This window comes from Chelon labrosus (assembly GCF_963514085.1).
Source record: "Chelon labrosus genome assembly, chromosome: 2".
In the NCBI taxonomy this organism is placed as follows: domain Eukaryota; kingdom Metazoa; phylum Chordata; class Actinopteri; order Mugiliformes; family Mugilidae; genus Chelon; species Chelon labrosus.
The window spans coordinates 24,828,596-24,842,697 of record NC_140338.1 but is presented as its reverse complement, the minus strand read 5'-3'; the positions used below and the strand labels follow the sequence as shown (position 1 = coordinate 24,842,697).

At 41.1% G+C, this 14,102-nt stretch overlaps 1 protein-coding gene across 1 annotated transcript; it reads left to right on the top strand.

Annotated features, from left to right (window-relative positions):
* The first annotated feature begins 105 nt into the window (after window positions 1-105).
* chrnb5a (cholinergic receptor, nicotinic, beta 5a) lies at window positions 106-11,642 on the top strand. The gene is made up of 7 exons (XM_084558110.1): window positions 106-369; window positions 5,589-5,734; window positions 7,451-7,495; window positions 7,588-7,697; window positions 8,466-8,992; window positions 9,726-10,216; window positions 10,960-11,642. Exons 1-7 carry the CDS (start codon window positions 324-326, stop codon window positions 11,107-11,109), a joined length of 1,515 nt encoding a protein of 504 aa, XP_084414236.1. The 5' UTR covers window positions 106-323; the 3' UTR covers window positions 11,110-11,642.
* The last annotated feature ends 2,460 nt before the right edge of the window (window positions 11,643-14,102 follow it).

The window sequence follows — 14,102 nt, the reverse complement described above, 5'->3', positions numbered from 1 at the left end:
CACCATGTTGTCTTTGGCAAATAAACATCTTTTAAAGGTAACCTATTTGTTATAGCTTCTCGCAGAAGTTTCCTTGTTGTTGTTGTTTTTTTTTTCTTTGAGCTGCGTAAAATCCCGGCAGCAGACGAAATACTGGATCACGTGTGGCAACAGTAAGAAGGAAGACTTACTCTGCCAAGTTGGAATAAACATATATATAGATATATAATACATTTCCAACAGAAAAAATAAAAAATAAAAAAATCAAGGAATATCATCTTCCTTGTCTTTTGCGGAGAACAATATCAGAAAGAAACAAGTTTGCCTGGTGAAGCAGAAGTGAGATGACTACCAGCACAGTTCTCCTGCTCTTCGTTCTCTCTCTCACAAGTGAGTACTTCAACATTCTTTGCATGAATTGTATTTAAATTAAATGATGCAAAACGTGTAGTTTTGGTTGAAGTGTTAAAGTGTATTTTCTGTGAGAACTGAACCATGTCTCTCAGACAATAGACTCTGTGGTGCTGCTTCACGCATAATTTTGTCTTAATGCAAAAATCTATTGATCTATAGCTACAAACTCTCTCTCTCTCTCTTTCTCTCTCTCACACACACACTTCTGTTAACACTGTCCTGTGGAAGTCAGCAGTTAAGAAAATTGACTTTCTTAGGTTGTGTTGAAGTGTAGAGGAGATAACTGCCCTGATGGATGTCCCAAGTGTCCATCAGCAAACATTAACTCACATTAATGGTGGCACAATGTGCTATTCCCTTTTAATCAAACACTGTGCCATATTCCAAATGCTCCTTTTCTCTGGGACGTTAAATGAATCTTGTAATAAATCTTTCGGCAGACAAACTGAAAGTACTGATTCCTTATGAACCCTCATCACTATCCCTTATTAAAATATTTTACAGCAATCATTCAAGCATTCCAACAGCACAAATCTACTTCATCCTTTGATGAGTGGGTGATTGGGGAGTGAACTTGTAATATTTCTCAGTGTTCAGGAGGATTGGTGAAAGAACATTTGGGCCAATCATTGCACAATCCCAAAGAACTAAGCCAATCTGGTGCTAACCTCCTATCTTAGCTTTACCTCCATCGAAAGCTTTAAACATCTTGTCATTTGATATTGTAGTCAGAGGCTTGGTGTGGATTCATAAAGTCTTGATCTGAATCTCTCGGAACAGGCCAAAACAGTCTGGTTACAATGTTGTCTTTCATTCATTTCACAGTTTCAAAGCACTATGATGATGAAGCACTGAAAACCTTCCCTCAAGCCAGAACCACAAATATACGCTTTTTAAAATTCCGTTCTCTGAATTTTCATACAAATTTGAAAAGGGGATCACTATTTGCCTTAAGTCACGCAATTTGTGTTATAAAAATCATCTTCAGGCTGCTGAAACACCCACACTTCTACAGAGAATATTACAAGTATGTTATGTCTGTTACTTAACCACTCATTTGCCAGTCATTGGGTATACTAAAGAAAACAAATACACTCTTTATACAACAGACCTGCACTAAATCCCCCTTTATGACTGTTACAGTGTTCAGTTTAACAGTGTAAGAAAGGTGGTAATTCAACTGGATGATTGTGTTGGAGGATGTAGTTTGCGGTGCTGTTAAACTGGATTGAATTAAACACAAAAGTGTTTCTGTTATTTAGCCTGGCCCACTGACTACAACAGGGTTGTCAAAATAGAAGAAACATGTGTCAGTACATCACAATACAATTCGATAGTACTACAAACCACATCCTCCAAAATTAAAACACAGTTGAATCAACAGCTCTCTCGGTTATTTGAAACAAATTCCGAATACCATAACCTTCATCAAGACAAGATTTAGTGCTTGACTGTTTTTTTATAAATTATATTAGAATGCATTCATTGGTGTACCTAATGAACTGGCAAGTGAGTGTATTTTTATTTGTAAATCGTGCAACAGCTTTTCAGCCCCCCTGTGTGTTTAGATCATGTTATCTAGAAAAGCATGGTGACGGTTATCTTAAATAATCTGTCTTAACTGCTAATGTTTGTGTTTTTCTGTGTTTCTGAGTTTTGAAATTAAAATCAACCACAATGGCTCCTTTTACAAGAACTTCTACCACAGAGAGTGTGCAGTGTCCATACTCCTGAGACACTAGTAAGTAAAGGCAGATAGGCCCTTTGAATAATTTACAGAGGGCTATTTTATACCCACCCACCAAGAAAGCACCATCTCCTGTCCTTGAGACAGAGCACTACCGCCCTAAAAGAAAAGCTTCCTTTTGTTAACCTGACCTTGATTCAGGTTTGGCTTTATGTGTGGAGTCAAACATCTTGCACTCATGAAACCAGTTTGACCTTCACTTCCTAGCCAGATTTACACTGCAGTATGTCTTTAAAACAAATATTTAAAAATTATATAAAATCTGAGCTATCAATGCTCAAATTGGCTCTGCAAAGACATCAAGACATCCATGAAGATCAAGTACGACAGGGAACATAGACAAACATTATTCTGCAGCTTCCATCGAGGCAAAGATACCCTGGAATTAAGATTTAAATGATTTAAAGGATATAATACACCTAGAGGGCACATGGCACTTCTGTATGTCTTCCACCATGTTGTTGTAAGTGTTTGCATTTCCCTAAAGCACTGAAGATTTGACAAGGCCCTGTACTTTGTGATGGTGTTTGGCATGAGTCCTTAGTCACAGCGTCATTGTTTTAACTGAAGGTGTTGTAAAACGTGAAAATTAATAAAGCACACCAGTTCCAGGTTAATGAACAATGACCTTAATGAGAGTTTTTATTCTTTCAGAAATTAAGAGTAGCATCTGCAATTTACTGAAAGCTACTTACGATCCAAAAGTAGTGAGGTACTGCTTCATATGCAAGACAAATTGTATGAAGAATGGATATGATAATCATGTCCTTTTAGTCAGGCTCTGTCTGAAACGTGATGGGATTTTAGTGAATGCCATTTGGACCTGAAGACTACAAGTTTGAAAACAAGAAAAATGTGGAGGTGTGGAGCCATAATTTTGACATTTTTGTGCTCCCCATCACAGCTTGAGGCAAACATCACACTCCTAAGTCTCTGACCGAACTACAGGTTCACTAACAAAGACCATGCCTTAACTGATGCAAACAAGTTTATTGGTAGACAGGTCCTGAGAGGAATGGATGGAGGGATGAGAAGGGTCGAAGGGTATGGGATAAAAAGGGGTGGAGGGGATGGGATGAAAAGGGATGGGATGAAAAGGGGCCAAGGTGATGGGATGAGGGTGTTCCTGTAATTAAAGGAGGAAGAGGAAGAAAAGAAAAGAAAGGGACGGGGATTGTGGCGCTTAAGACCTGAGGGACAGAGAGAGGGTCATGCTGCATCATCCAGTTCTGCTGAAGGACCATTGTGGTGTCTAGGATCAAATTAATTAGTTTTGTTCAGGTACTGCTGAAGGACTCATGTGGGTATGATCATCTGTGTTCTCTAAAACAGAGCTAAAATAAAAGCAGCTGGACTAGTTTGACATTTCTTGAGGAAACCTTAACTCCTTACCAGTCATTTAGCACTGAAGAAGACATTTAGGTGGTACAGTGGAGTGGTGGTTATCACTGATGCCTCACAGCAAGAAGGATCTGAATCCAGGCCTTTCTATGTGGAGTTTCTGTCTCTCTGGCGGCCTGTCCAGGGTGTACCCCATCTCTCGTCCAATGACAGCTGGGATAGGCTTCAGCCGCCCCGCAACCCTTCACAGGACAAGTAGTTACAGAAGATGAACATGAAGACATTTGGTTGTAAAATGCCTTCAGTAAACAAGTGCAGTTGCATCCTGGATGCTAGGAATCAGTCTTTCTTTGTCTCTGAAGGACCCAGCATGCTCCCACCCTAGCAGGAAAGCATGCTTGACTTTGAGAAATTGCAAATATCTCTGGTCCTGCTCATGACATTTCATCTCTTTTACATATCACAGTTTTACAGGAGTGCAATTTTAAATCTCTGGAGTACTCCTTTAACAGTGACTTCCATTATCTTCTCTGTTATAAAAAAAAAATAAAAATTGATACATTAAAAAAAAAAAAGTTTTCCAGTAAATGCCAGAGAATCTTTGGGAAGTTTTTGGTCATGGCCAAGAATCAGTTGCATAGTTCCTTGTTAAACAGATTAAACAAACGAGATAGACTTTGTACAGAGCCAGGTTGGCTGCTCACGCTTGATTCCAGTCTTTATGCACAGCTAAGCTGACCGACTGGTGACTCAAGCTCCATATTTTCCATGTAGATAAGAGAGTGGTGATAAATTAAAGGATTATCTTATCTTAATATAACCGTGTCCTAAAAATACAGAAAATATAAAATTTAAGCTTCAGTTTCTCTTTTCTATTTGCTATATTGCAGTTTAATTGACTGTGTATATGCGGTGTTACCATTCAGTGTTCATACACTTAAAACAGGTCGTTGAGCTCTGCTGAAGCAACATTTTTCCCTTATGCAAACATTTCTCTGGTTCTTACTTGGTGACGAATCATTTATTCTGTCAGGTTGAAATAAAGTGAAGAGTGGAGATTTTTCACTGAGTCCTAATAGATTCACTTGCTCCTCTTCAACTGAAACCCCTGGCATTCGCTCTGACACGAAAACTTGAAACAGCGGGGCGCCGCTGAAAAAAGTAGACATCCGTGCTCGCTCAGCCTTCGCCGTATGTAATCTTAAAAAAACAATTCATGTGGCACTGAGAGGGAATATGTCGAGATATGAAACAACTCACTGCACCGTTGTCAGTTTGTTTGACAATGTAGACATAATGGCAGCGGAAGCCGAGAGAGTGGGTCAAAAGCATTTTGCTCCTGACTTATTCATACAATCACTTTTACATAACCAATAATTTAGGGCTGAGGAAACACACAGCTTGGGGGATAGCCTCACAGGGACGGATGCAAGACTGGAATTTATGTTTTGTTCTTTTGTCTTTTTAAAACCCTGCAGTCAAGTGTCAGACTGCAAGATGCACTTTCTGAGAACGCTTGATTCAGCCTCAGTGCCTTTTGGTAAATGTTCGTCATTCACAGCCAGCTCGTTTGTACTCAGACACACACTCGTTTGTGTTCCAGTGTTGGAATTTGATGCTGTTTTTCGTCTACTGAAGTCCCATTTTAGTTTGAAATGATTCTTGTCCCTGTGTCTTTGTGTAGTTTGGCTTACCTTGTGTTTTCTCATGTGTGCGATTGTGTTTTGTTACTCCATCAGCCCCTGCGGATACAGTAAATAGCCCTGTCTCGCCCATTGCCCTTTGTCAGTTTGTATGTGTTTTCCCTATATGTCTTTTCTTGTGTTTCCTGCTGGGTTCCTTTATTTTTGCACCTTTTTTTGGATCACTTTTTGTTTGGACCATGCTGGATTATAGAGCCTCACACAGCAGTGCCTCTCCGCATGTGTAATTTGGACAAACAGATTTTTGCAGTTTCATCCTGCTCCATCCTCATTGTGTGTCTCTGGGTTATTACCTTCTATTTGAACTATTATCTTTACAACAGTTTGTTTGTTATTAAGGTTTTAATCTCAGATGAGTCTTTTAGCGCTTTTAAATTGTACACAATCAATTGTTTTGCCTGTAGGCAGCAGGGCAGAGAATGCAGAGGAGCGGCTGGTGAACTACCTGCTGGGTCCAGAGCGCTACAACAAACTGATCAGACCGGCTGTCAATAAGAGCCAACAGGTCACAATCTCCATACAAGTGTCTCTGTCTCAGCTCATCAGCGTGGTGAGTACATACATACATAGCAATGACACTCCTTGATGGCAGCAGCCATCCTCAGTAGGATGCAGCCTGATACAGGCACACACACACACACAAAAAAACTGTTTAGGAACAACTCAACTGTGGCCAACAGGTCAACACACACGACCCAAACTGATCAAGTATCTGTTGGATGATCCACAGAGGCCCCTCCCCTCAATCCATAGGACCCAAAGGCCCCCACTAACAACATTCTGTTGCCAGACACCACAGGACACCCTCAGAAGGTCCATGTCCATTCTCTGATGAGTTACAACTGTTTTGGAGGCACAAGGGAGACCTACACAATAGTAGGAAGGTGGTCATAATGTTATGCCTGTTAGGTGTACATTACTTTAGTTCAAATGGGGAAGACGTGTTTGTTTGGTCTTATTTTATTTTGAATAGCTAAAGCTGTACAACCGTGCGACTCATCCTGACATGAAGGTGCTGCCTGATTAGACTTTGACTTAGGCTTTTAAACACTGTGGGCGTACACAAGAGGCTCGATGGAGGTCTCAGTCTCTCTTTTGCTTTGTTGCACTGATTAGAGGGAAGCAATTTGCATTTTGCCAAGAAGTGCGTGACAATTTCAGTCAGTATGCACAATACCAGGGCTTTCTTCACAGAAAAAGTGGGAAAAAGTGGAATTCAGCCATCGATCAACACCTGTGCAATATCTACTATGTGGAAACAACATTCATGATTTCAACCTGTTCTTGTGTTCTAATCAGTGAGTAATTAATGTATGACTTTTACAACCTTCAAATGATACACGTGAACTTGTGACGTGGATAGTGGATTTACACAAAATGATTAGCATCGAAGTGGAAACATCAGTCGTAGCTTGTGACACCACCACTTCCAGGCAACTGTTGCTATCTAGATATCATGGAGGGAAACGGTTTAACCAGATAACTTGATGTAGGACATGTAAAGGCATAATGAAAGGATGAGACCGTTAGGACTATCAAAATCAAAAAGAGTCCTCATAGATGATCCTCTCTTGTGTATCTACAATCTCGTTGCTCTAAATGTTTGATTAGGTCCAGGTTCACGAATTGTGGCGTGTGCCTTACGGCAGTGTTTTCCCAACGTAGAGTCAATGTTACCAACTGAAAGCCAAGCCTTTTTCTGTACACAACTTCCCATGTCCTAACCACAAGCTCACAAATTCTAGTTGAATGCAATTACAATATATTACCACCCACCTACCACTTATGCACAAGGTTGTTAATACCACAAGAAAATGTCGTTCATATGAACACTGTAAACACGACCCTATTTGAAGGCAGCATTTGAAACTCTTAATCAGTAGCGGCTGCTTCACTACTGCTTGGCCTCCCTTAAATATGAAAATATCTACCCATAATCTATTAGTATTAATGAATAAATATAGTGTAATAATAAAAACTTGTACAGCTTTTTGTGTTTTAAAAATAATGTTCTTGACTCCTAAATACTATGAACATCTACATATTTTAAGTCACTACACCATGTAAAATAGGCTTCTAAATACAATTTGATATTTAATTTGTCATAGTTGTGTACATTTAGCCACATTACTGCATCTGTTCCCTGAAGGTGCACTGTGACATTTGCGTTTAATGTGTGTTGCTAAAAGCCTCTGCTAGCAGACAACATGAAATAAAATACAAATGATGGATCGATGTATTAAAGCTGCCTGGTGTGTTCTTGCAGAACGAGAGAGAACAGATAATGACGACCAACCTGTGGCTGTCCCAGGTACTGTAAAATCTCTTTCTGGCTGTCCAGTGCACACATAGTTTTTTGTGTTGCATATTTCGGTGTGTTTGTGACCGTCTCTCCCTCCGCAGGAGTGGAATGACTACAGGCTCAGATGGGACCCAGACAAATATGAAGGCATCAAGAAGCTGCGAATACCATCCAAACATATCTGGCTTCCAGATATAGTGCTCTACAACAAGTATGTGCATGTCGTCCCACCACAGAGGAGAGCAATCTGCATGTCAGTGTTCAAGCTATGTAATGTGGAACCAGTGTAATAATAATAATAAAAAAATTCATAAAATAAAAAAACATCACATCCTCTAAAATCTGCATCTGTAGCAGCCATTATTGGATTGCAGTACATTGTTCTTCAGTAATAAGAGGTTTTCCAACATTACCACCGAGGATTTACAAGCAGAAAATCTGAAGCTAAGATTAGAGTCTGATCTATGGGGGATTTTCCTGTATTCTTCCTTTTAATTTTCACAAACATGCGTTTTACTAGGAAGAGCATGAGTGAATGATCAATGATGAGGGAAAGCTTCGGTTTGTCTAATTATTATTACTAGGCCAACGAGTAAGATGGGAAAGGTCGGTATTCTCTCCATGGTAACAAGACCTTGTTTATTCATTCCTCTTCTGTAACCGCTTGTAGTCTAGAGTTGACCTGGAAAAGCCTATCCCAGCTGTCATTGGGCGAGAGGCGGGGTACACCCTGGACAGGCCGCCAGTCTATCGCAGGGCTAACACAGAGAGACAGACAACCATTCACACTCACATTCACACCTACGGCCAATTTAGAATCGCCAATGAACCTAACAATCATGTCTTTGGACAGTAGGAGGAAGCCAGAGTACCCGGAGAGAACCCACGCAGACACAGGGAGAGAGAACATGTAAACTCAGTGTTTTACGTGCCCTCTTCTGCCTCTGCATCCTCACTTTTTCTTTTATCTCTGTCACAGTGCTGATGGTGTATACGAGGTTTCTTTCTACTGCAACGCTGTAGTCTCCAACACAGGGGACATCGTCTGGCTCCCCCCTGCAATCTATAAGTCAGCCTGTGCCATCGAGGTGCAGAACTTCCCCTTCGACCAGCAGAACTGCACCCTCAAGTTCCGCTCCTGGACCTACGACCACACGGAAGTGGACCTCGTCATGACCAGTGACTTTGCCAGTCGAGACGACTTCACACCGAGCGGAGAGTGGGACATTGTCTCACTGCCGGCACGCAAAAACGAGGATCCCCACGACATCACCTACCTGGACATCACCTATGACTTTGTCATCAAGAGGAAGCCTCTTTTCTATACCATTAATCTGATCATCCCATGCGTGCTGATCACTTCGCTGGCCATCCTGGTGTTCTACCTTCCGTCAGACTGCGGGGAGAAGATGACGCTGTGTATATCGGTGCTGCTGGCGCTCACTGTGTTCCTGCTGCTAATATCAAAGATAGTGCCACCCACCTCTCTAGCAGTGCCACTCATAGGTTGGTCATATTTATGTTGCACATCTGTATGCATCTGTGTACACAAGACCATGTGTGAACATGCATGCAAGGTAGTTTACTGGTTGAGAGGAGCTGAGGGAAATAGATGGAGGGATGGAAGGGATAAAGAAGATAGGATGAAAGTTGTTGAAAGGATGGATGGATAAATGTTGAATGCTGGTCTTTAGATGCAGAGGAACCCAGGGAGAGAGACTTGGGTTTGGGACATGTCTAAGGAAGCTATGTCTCTTTGTCCCTCTGGTTTATGAAGTGAAAGAAAGAAAACAAGACAGAGAAAAAATGATGGGGAGGGTGGGGGTTGAGAACTGAGACAAGGAGAGCGAGAGGTGTTAGACACAGCGCGGGAAATAGAATGACATGTGGCTTGGTCTTGAAATGATGTGTCGTCCTGATGTGGTCTTCCTGAAATGCTGTCATTAGTAAAATAATTTCCTTGACTTGTTTCACATCAAGAAGCAGAAACCAGCTAGGCCTTTAAAATCAAATATCTGCAGGAAGTGTGGACTGAACAACTGAACAAAGACTGACGTCAGAGCAAAGTAGAAGAGTTTTAAATTGATCCATAAATTGAAACTATTTCTGTTCAAACTGGAGCAGCAGAGCAGAAAGATGATGATTCTCTAATGATCTCATACATAACAACTGAGCAGTATAGGCAGCAGTGTTATTTGTACATGATGGCAAGTTTTCTCTTTGTGTGTGTCTTTCTCAGGTAAATACCTGATGTTCACCATGGTGCTGGTCACATTCTCCATCGTAACCACTGTCTGCGTCCTCAACGTGCACCACCGCTCCCCTTCCACCCACTACATGCCCAACTGGGTCAAACGGCTCTTCTTAGTCAGCCTCCCCACCTTTCTCCTCATGAGGCGCCCAGCCTCTTCCAATGTCCGTGATAAACTCCGCCGGAAGTACGCCAGCCGGAGTACCGTCTGTAGGAACAGTTCCCAGAGCGGCACGGACAAAAGGCAGTACTCCAACATCAGCCTTGGTGGCATCCGAACGGACGCCGACTCCTTCTACGTGAACGAGGACTTGGCGCACAAGTTTTGCTGGAAGGTGGGCGACCTCCCGGATGGGGGTGGTGGCTTTTCAGACTTACGGAGGCCTCTGGCCACTCAGTGGGATGCAGATCTGGAGGAGGCAGTGGACGGAGTGAGATACATCGCTGAACACATGAAGACGGAAGATGACGATGAAGGGGTACAAGCACAGAGCTTCGGTTAAAGTATAGATATGTGATGTTGAGCAGGAACAGATGGGTTAGAAAAATGAAAAGAATAGAAACCAGAATATAACAATCGGGACAGAACAAGTGCAGAAAAAACCTTTAAAAGCAGATTATGGAGATGGATGATGTCAGAGATGCAGCAAGGAGGAACGAGGAGATTATCAGAGCATGATGAGATACGGAACAAGTCATGTATTAAACCATTCAGCATTTGCTTTTATTCTTCCGTGACACCATCCAAATCTTTTAGTCATCAGTTGTCCTATCAGATAGCCTCAAAAAACCCCGCACACACACGCTTACATAAAGACAAACAGACTGAACACTCACCCTGACCTAGAAGGTTTTAACTTCCATAAAACTCTCACACATGTTTTGCAGCTGTAATTGCTCATGGCAGATTGTTCATCAGGTTGCCTCTCTTCCTCTCACTGTCAACCATCTGCAGCACAGATAAAAATATACCCGACTGTTACACCCCGGGATGCCTAAAAAAACTCAAAAAATACACTGCTTTTGATTATTACTAATACTTTCTCTGAATAGATTTACTTCTCTATTTGCTACTCTGCTGGTCCCCTGAAAATTGCAGTTTGGGGCAACTAAATAGACACAGTAATTAAGAAACGTATGTTCTTCTGACCCAAACAGGTAAAAACACCTACGCACTCATTATCATGATTTGGTCTGACTAAAGCTGTTGGTTTGGTTTCAGATCATTGAAGACTGGAAGTACGTAGCCATGGTGATAGACCGTCTGTTCCTGTGGATCTTCATCTTGGTGTGTGTCGTGGGAACTCTGGGTCTCTTCATGCAGCCACTGTTCCAAAGCTACAACACACCCACAGCTGATGACACAGAGTGAGTAATGCACATTAAAATCCACAGAAACACACCTTTTTAGCTCGGCACGGACCCATTTAAATGTCTAAATATGAAAAGGAAAATGCTGCTTTCTTTCTACCTGTGAAAGGACTCTTCTTCTGCAAAGAGAGACTCAGCAATGGTTTCCCAAGTTAGATTATTTGCATGCATCTGTCGTAGGTTCACTGAGGCTCAGGTTTGGAGAGATGCTTTTACAAAATGGCATCATATCTGCACTGAGCTGGCCACGAGAGGGGATAGAGAATTCAAACACTAACTTGACACGTCCTTAAACCAGTCAGAGTAGCTAGCTATGCAGTTAGCATCTTGGACATTTCTTGCCATCTTTGAAAGAAAAATTAGGTCATGAAAAGCGTCACTCATTCTTTACTATTCGTGATTTATTCGTCACACCTAAACTCTGTGAATAGAAAGATTCACATAGCTGGCTGGGCCAAATGGATTCCTTTGTGCTCACAGATCTCACTAGAATCTTCCTGTCTCACAAAGTAGTTTCAAACAGCAGCTATCCACAGGGCATTTTTTTGAAGATTAATGTGACCTTTGTCTTCATTTCTATAAATATTTCTATATACATCTATCTTTTAATTGTGTTTTTCTGCTTTTCAGGTACAGAGATTTCTAGGATTTCTGAGACCTAGAAAGGGAAAAATGGAAAATAAAATAACTTAGAGACTCCACCATGTCAGGGTGTGATCGGTCTCTGTTGGACCGTATACCTGAACCAATCAATGCAGCCAGTTGTGGTTGCGACAGTGGACTTCAGCTGAGGACAGTGTTCTGTCAGTTGCTTAATGCATGGCTTCTGTTTTTGCCAGAATTTGTCTCCATCCACATTGAAGAAATTAGACCCTAATCAAAGACACCAACAGTCACACTTTGACGACAAGGATACACTTTTTACCACTACAGTGTCTCTCAAGATGAAGAGGATGATGAAGACAGTTCCTGCGTACCGTTCCAAATCAATATCGTAGACTATTATTCCTGAACCACAAAAACTAATGAAAAATCCTAGAAATATCTTTTTTTATTTTGGACTGACACGGTTGAAGAAAATCCTCTTATCAGACTTTGTGCAAGGACGTCATTCACTGCAGTTCCAGCAGAGAGGGATTGGTGCTTTTCTGCAACACTGCTGTCAAAAAGATTATACAAACATTTATTTCAATTGTTCATGGCGGTAAAATACAGTGAACCATAATTTCCTGTTTCTACCCTCCTCAGAGCAAACTTTATTGTAACCAAGTGAGGATATTTCATCCTACCCACCTTTGTCTCTTTGAATGCAGTTACTTTCTGTCCCTGTGTTTCTCTCACTTGCTTGTCTGTTTTTTGTGGAAAAATATATATGTAAAAATGATGTACAGATAGATGGGAATTTTGAACTATGGAGAGCGTTTAAAAGAACTGTGCAGACAGATTCCTTGTAGTATACGTGCGCACACAAACATCTCCACGTTCTGATTCTGCTTTACTGCTGCAAAGGAAACATTTAATCCCACCTCTGTGTACTGTATGCTTCTCAACAGCTTAATAGCAGTGACTCACTTTACAGCTGCCTTAAACTGATGTTGAATATCCTTGTGGAAGGTATGTTAAGACCAAACTGTTGCAGCACTATGTTACCTATTAACAATTTGACACTGGCTATATTCCAATAAAATATGTAAAAAAGCAATGTCGTTTCACCAATGCTGTTCCTTTGATCATTACACTTTTCATTATAATGTCTTGTGCTGGTCACTTTCACAGCAGACGTTATGAAATGTCACAAAGAAACAAACAAAACAGCAAATAAATGTAAATAAATAATGATTAGAAATAAGTAAATTAATTGGTATTGTCCATGTTTGGACACTAGATTGTAACAATGTCTTTTCTAGTTTGACAGATCAAGCAGATTTCCTCCTACCAAGCAGAGCCAAGAGATGACGTAGATGACTACATCGCTGTTAGTCTTCCATCCACATAAAGCACACCCGAGCGATTTGATTGGCCTGGCATATCTTTGCCAGAGCATAATCTGTTCCCAACGGAGTGACTCCAGACCAACTTTTCACCACAAAAACATTTGTGGGTGAGTGAAGTTGACCTGGCTTCCAGGCTAGGTTTAGGTTGGTCTCAACCATTAATGATGTTGGCATACCATTCATACAGGCTAATTACCTGATCACACGTCAATGCTAACATGTAGTTTGGGGCCATGGATGTGGATATATGGATAATTTTTCTCTCTTATTAAAAAAAAAAACAACAACATATAATATTCTTTAGATGTTGATTCCAAAATTTCTAAACTATCTTCAAACTAGTGGAAAAATAAAGCAGATTGTCATTTTTGGCTCCATGAAATAAATTAGAAGAGGGCCAACAGAGGCTGTCTTTTGATATACTTTGCAATAACAACCATATACCCTCTAAAACCTATGGGGGTCCTTCAGTGCATCACACCCCCAAGATGCCCCGTTCTATCTACCCAGTGGTTTTGCTAGTTTGGACTGAAGAGATAGCACAGGTAAGTTTTTGTCTGGGGTCCTGCAGAGTTTTAACTTGTTTAGACTTCTCTGTCAAACTATCCTTTTTGCCCTCACACAGTTTTTTCTGTCTTTTTATGTGCACAACAAGTGCAACAATACGGCAGATTTTCTGGCACCTTCTTTGTGACTGGAGACTTTTCTCATCACCGTCCATAGAGGCCTTTTAAATGAGTCATAGAAACCTTGTTTGGCTTCTGAAATGGTTGGACAACAACTATCTAGCCACAGTTAGTAGCTTGAGCTCACATTTTATTCACACATTCTCAAAATGCCACTACAATTGGCAGAATTTACAACTGTTCTACAGTGTGTCATCGATTTTCCTGCAGGCTCAAAAACCCCATGCAGGGAAAATATGTCCAAACATCACTTTACAAGCTCAGAATCCTTTAGACTCTTCAATATGGTATGCGGGTCTGTTCTTTGTAGAACA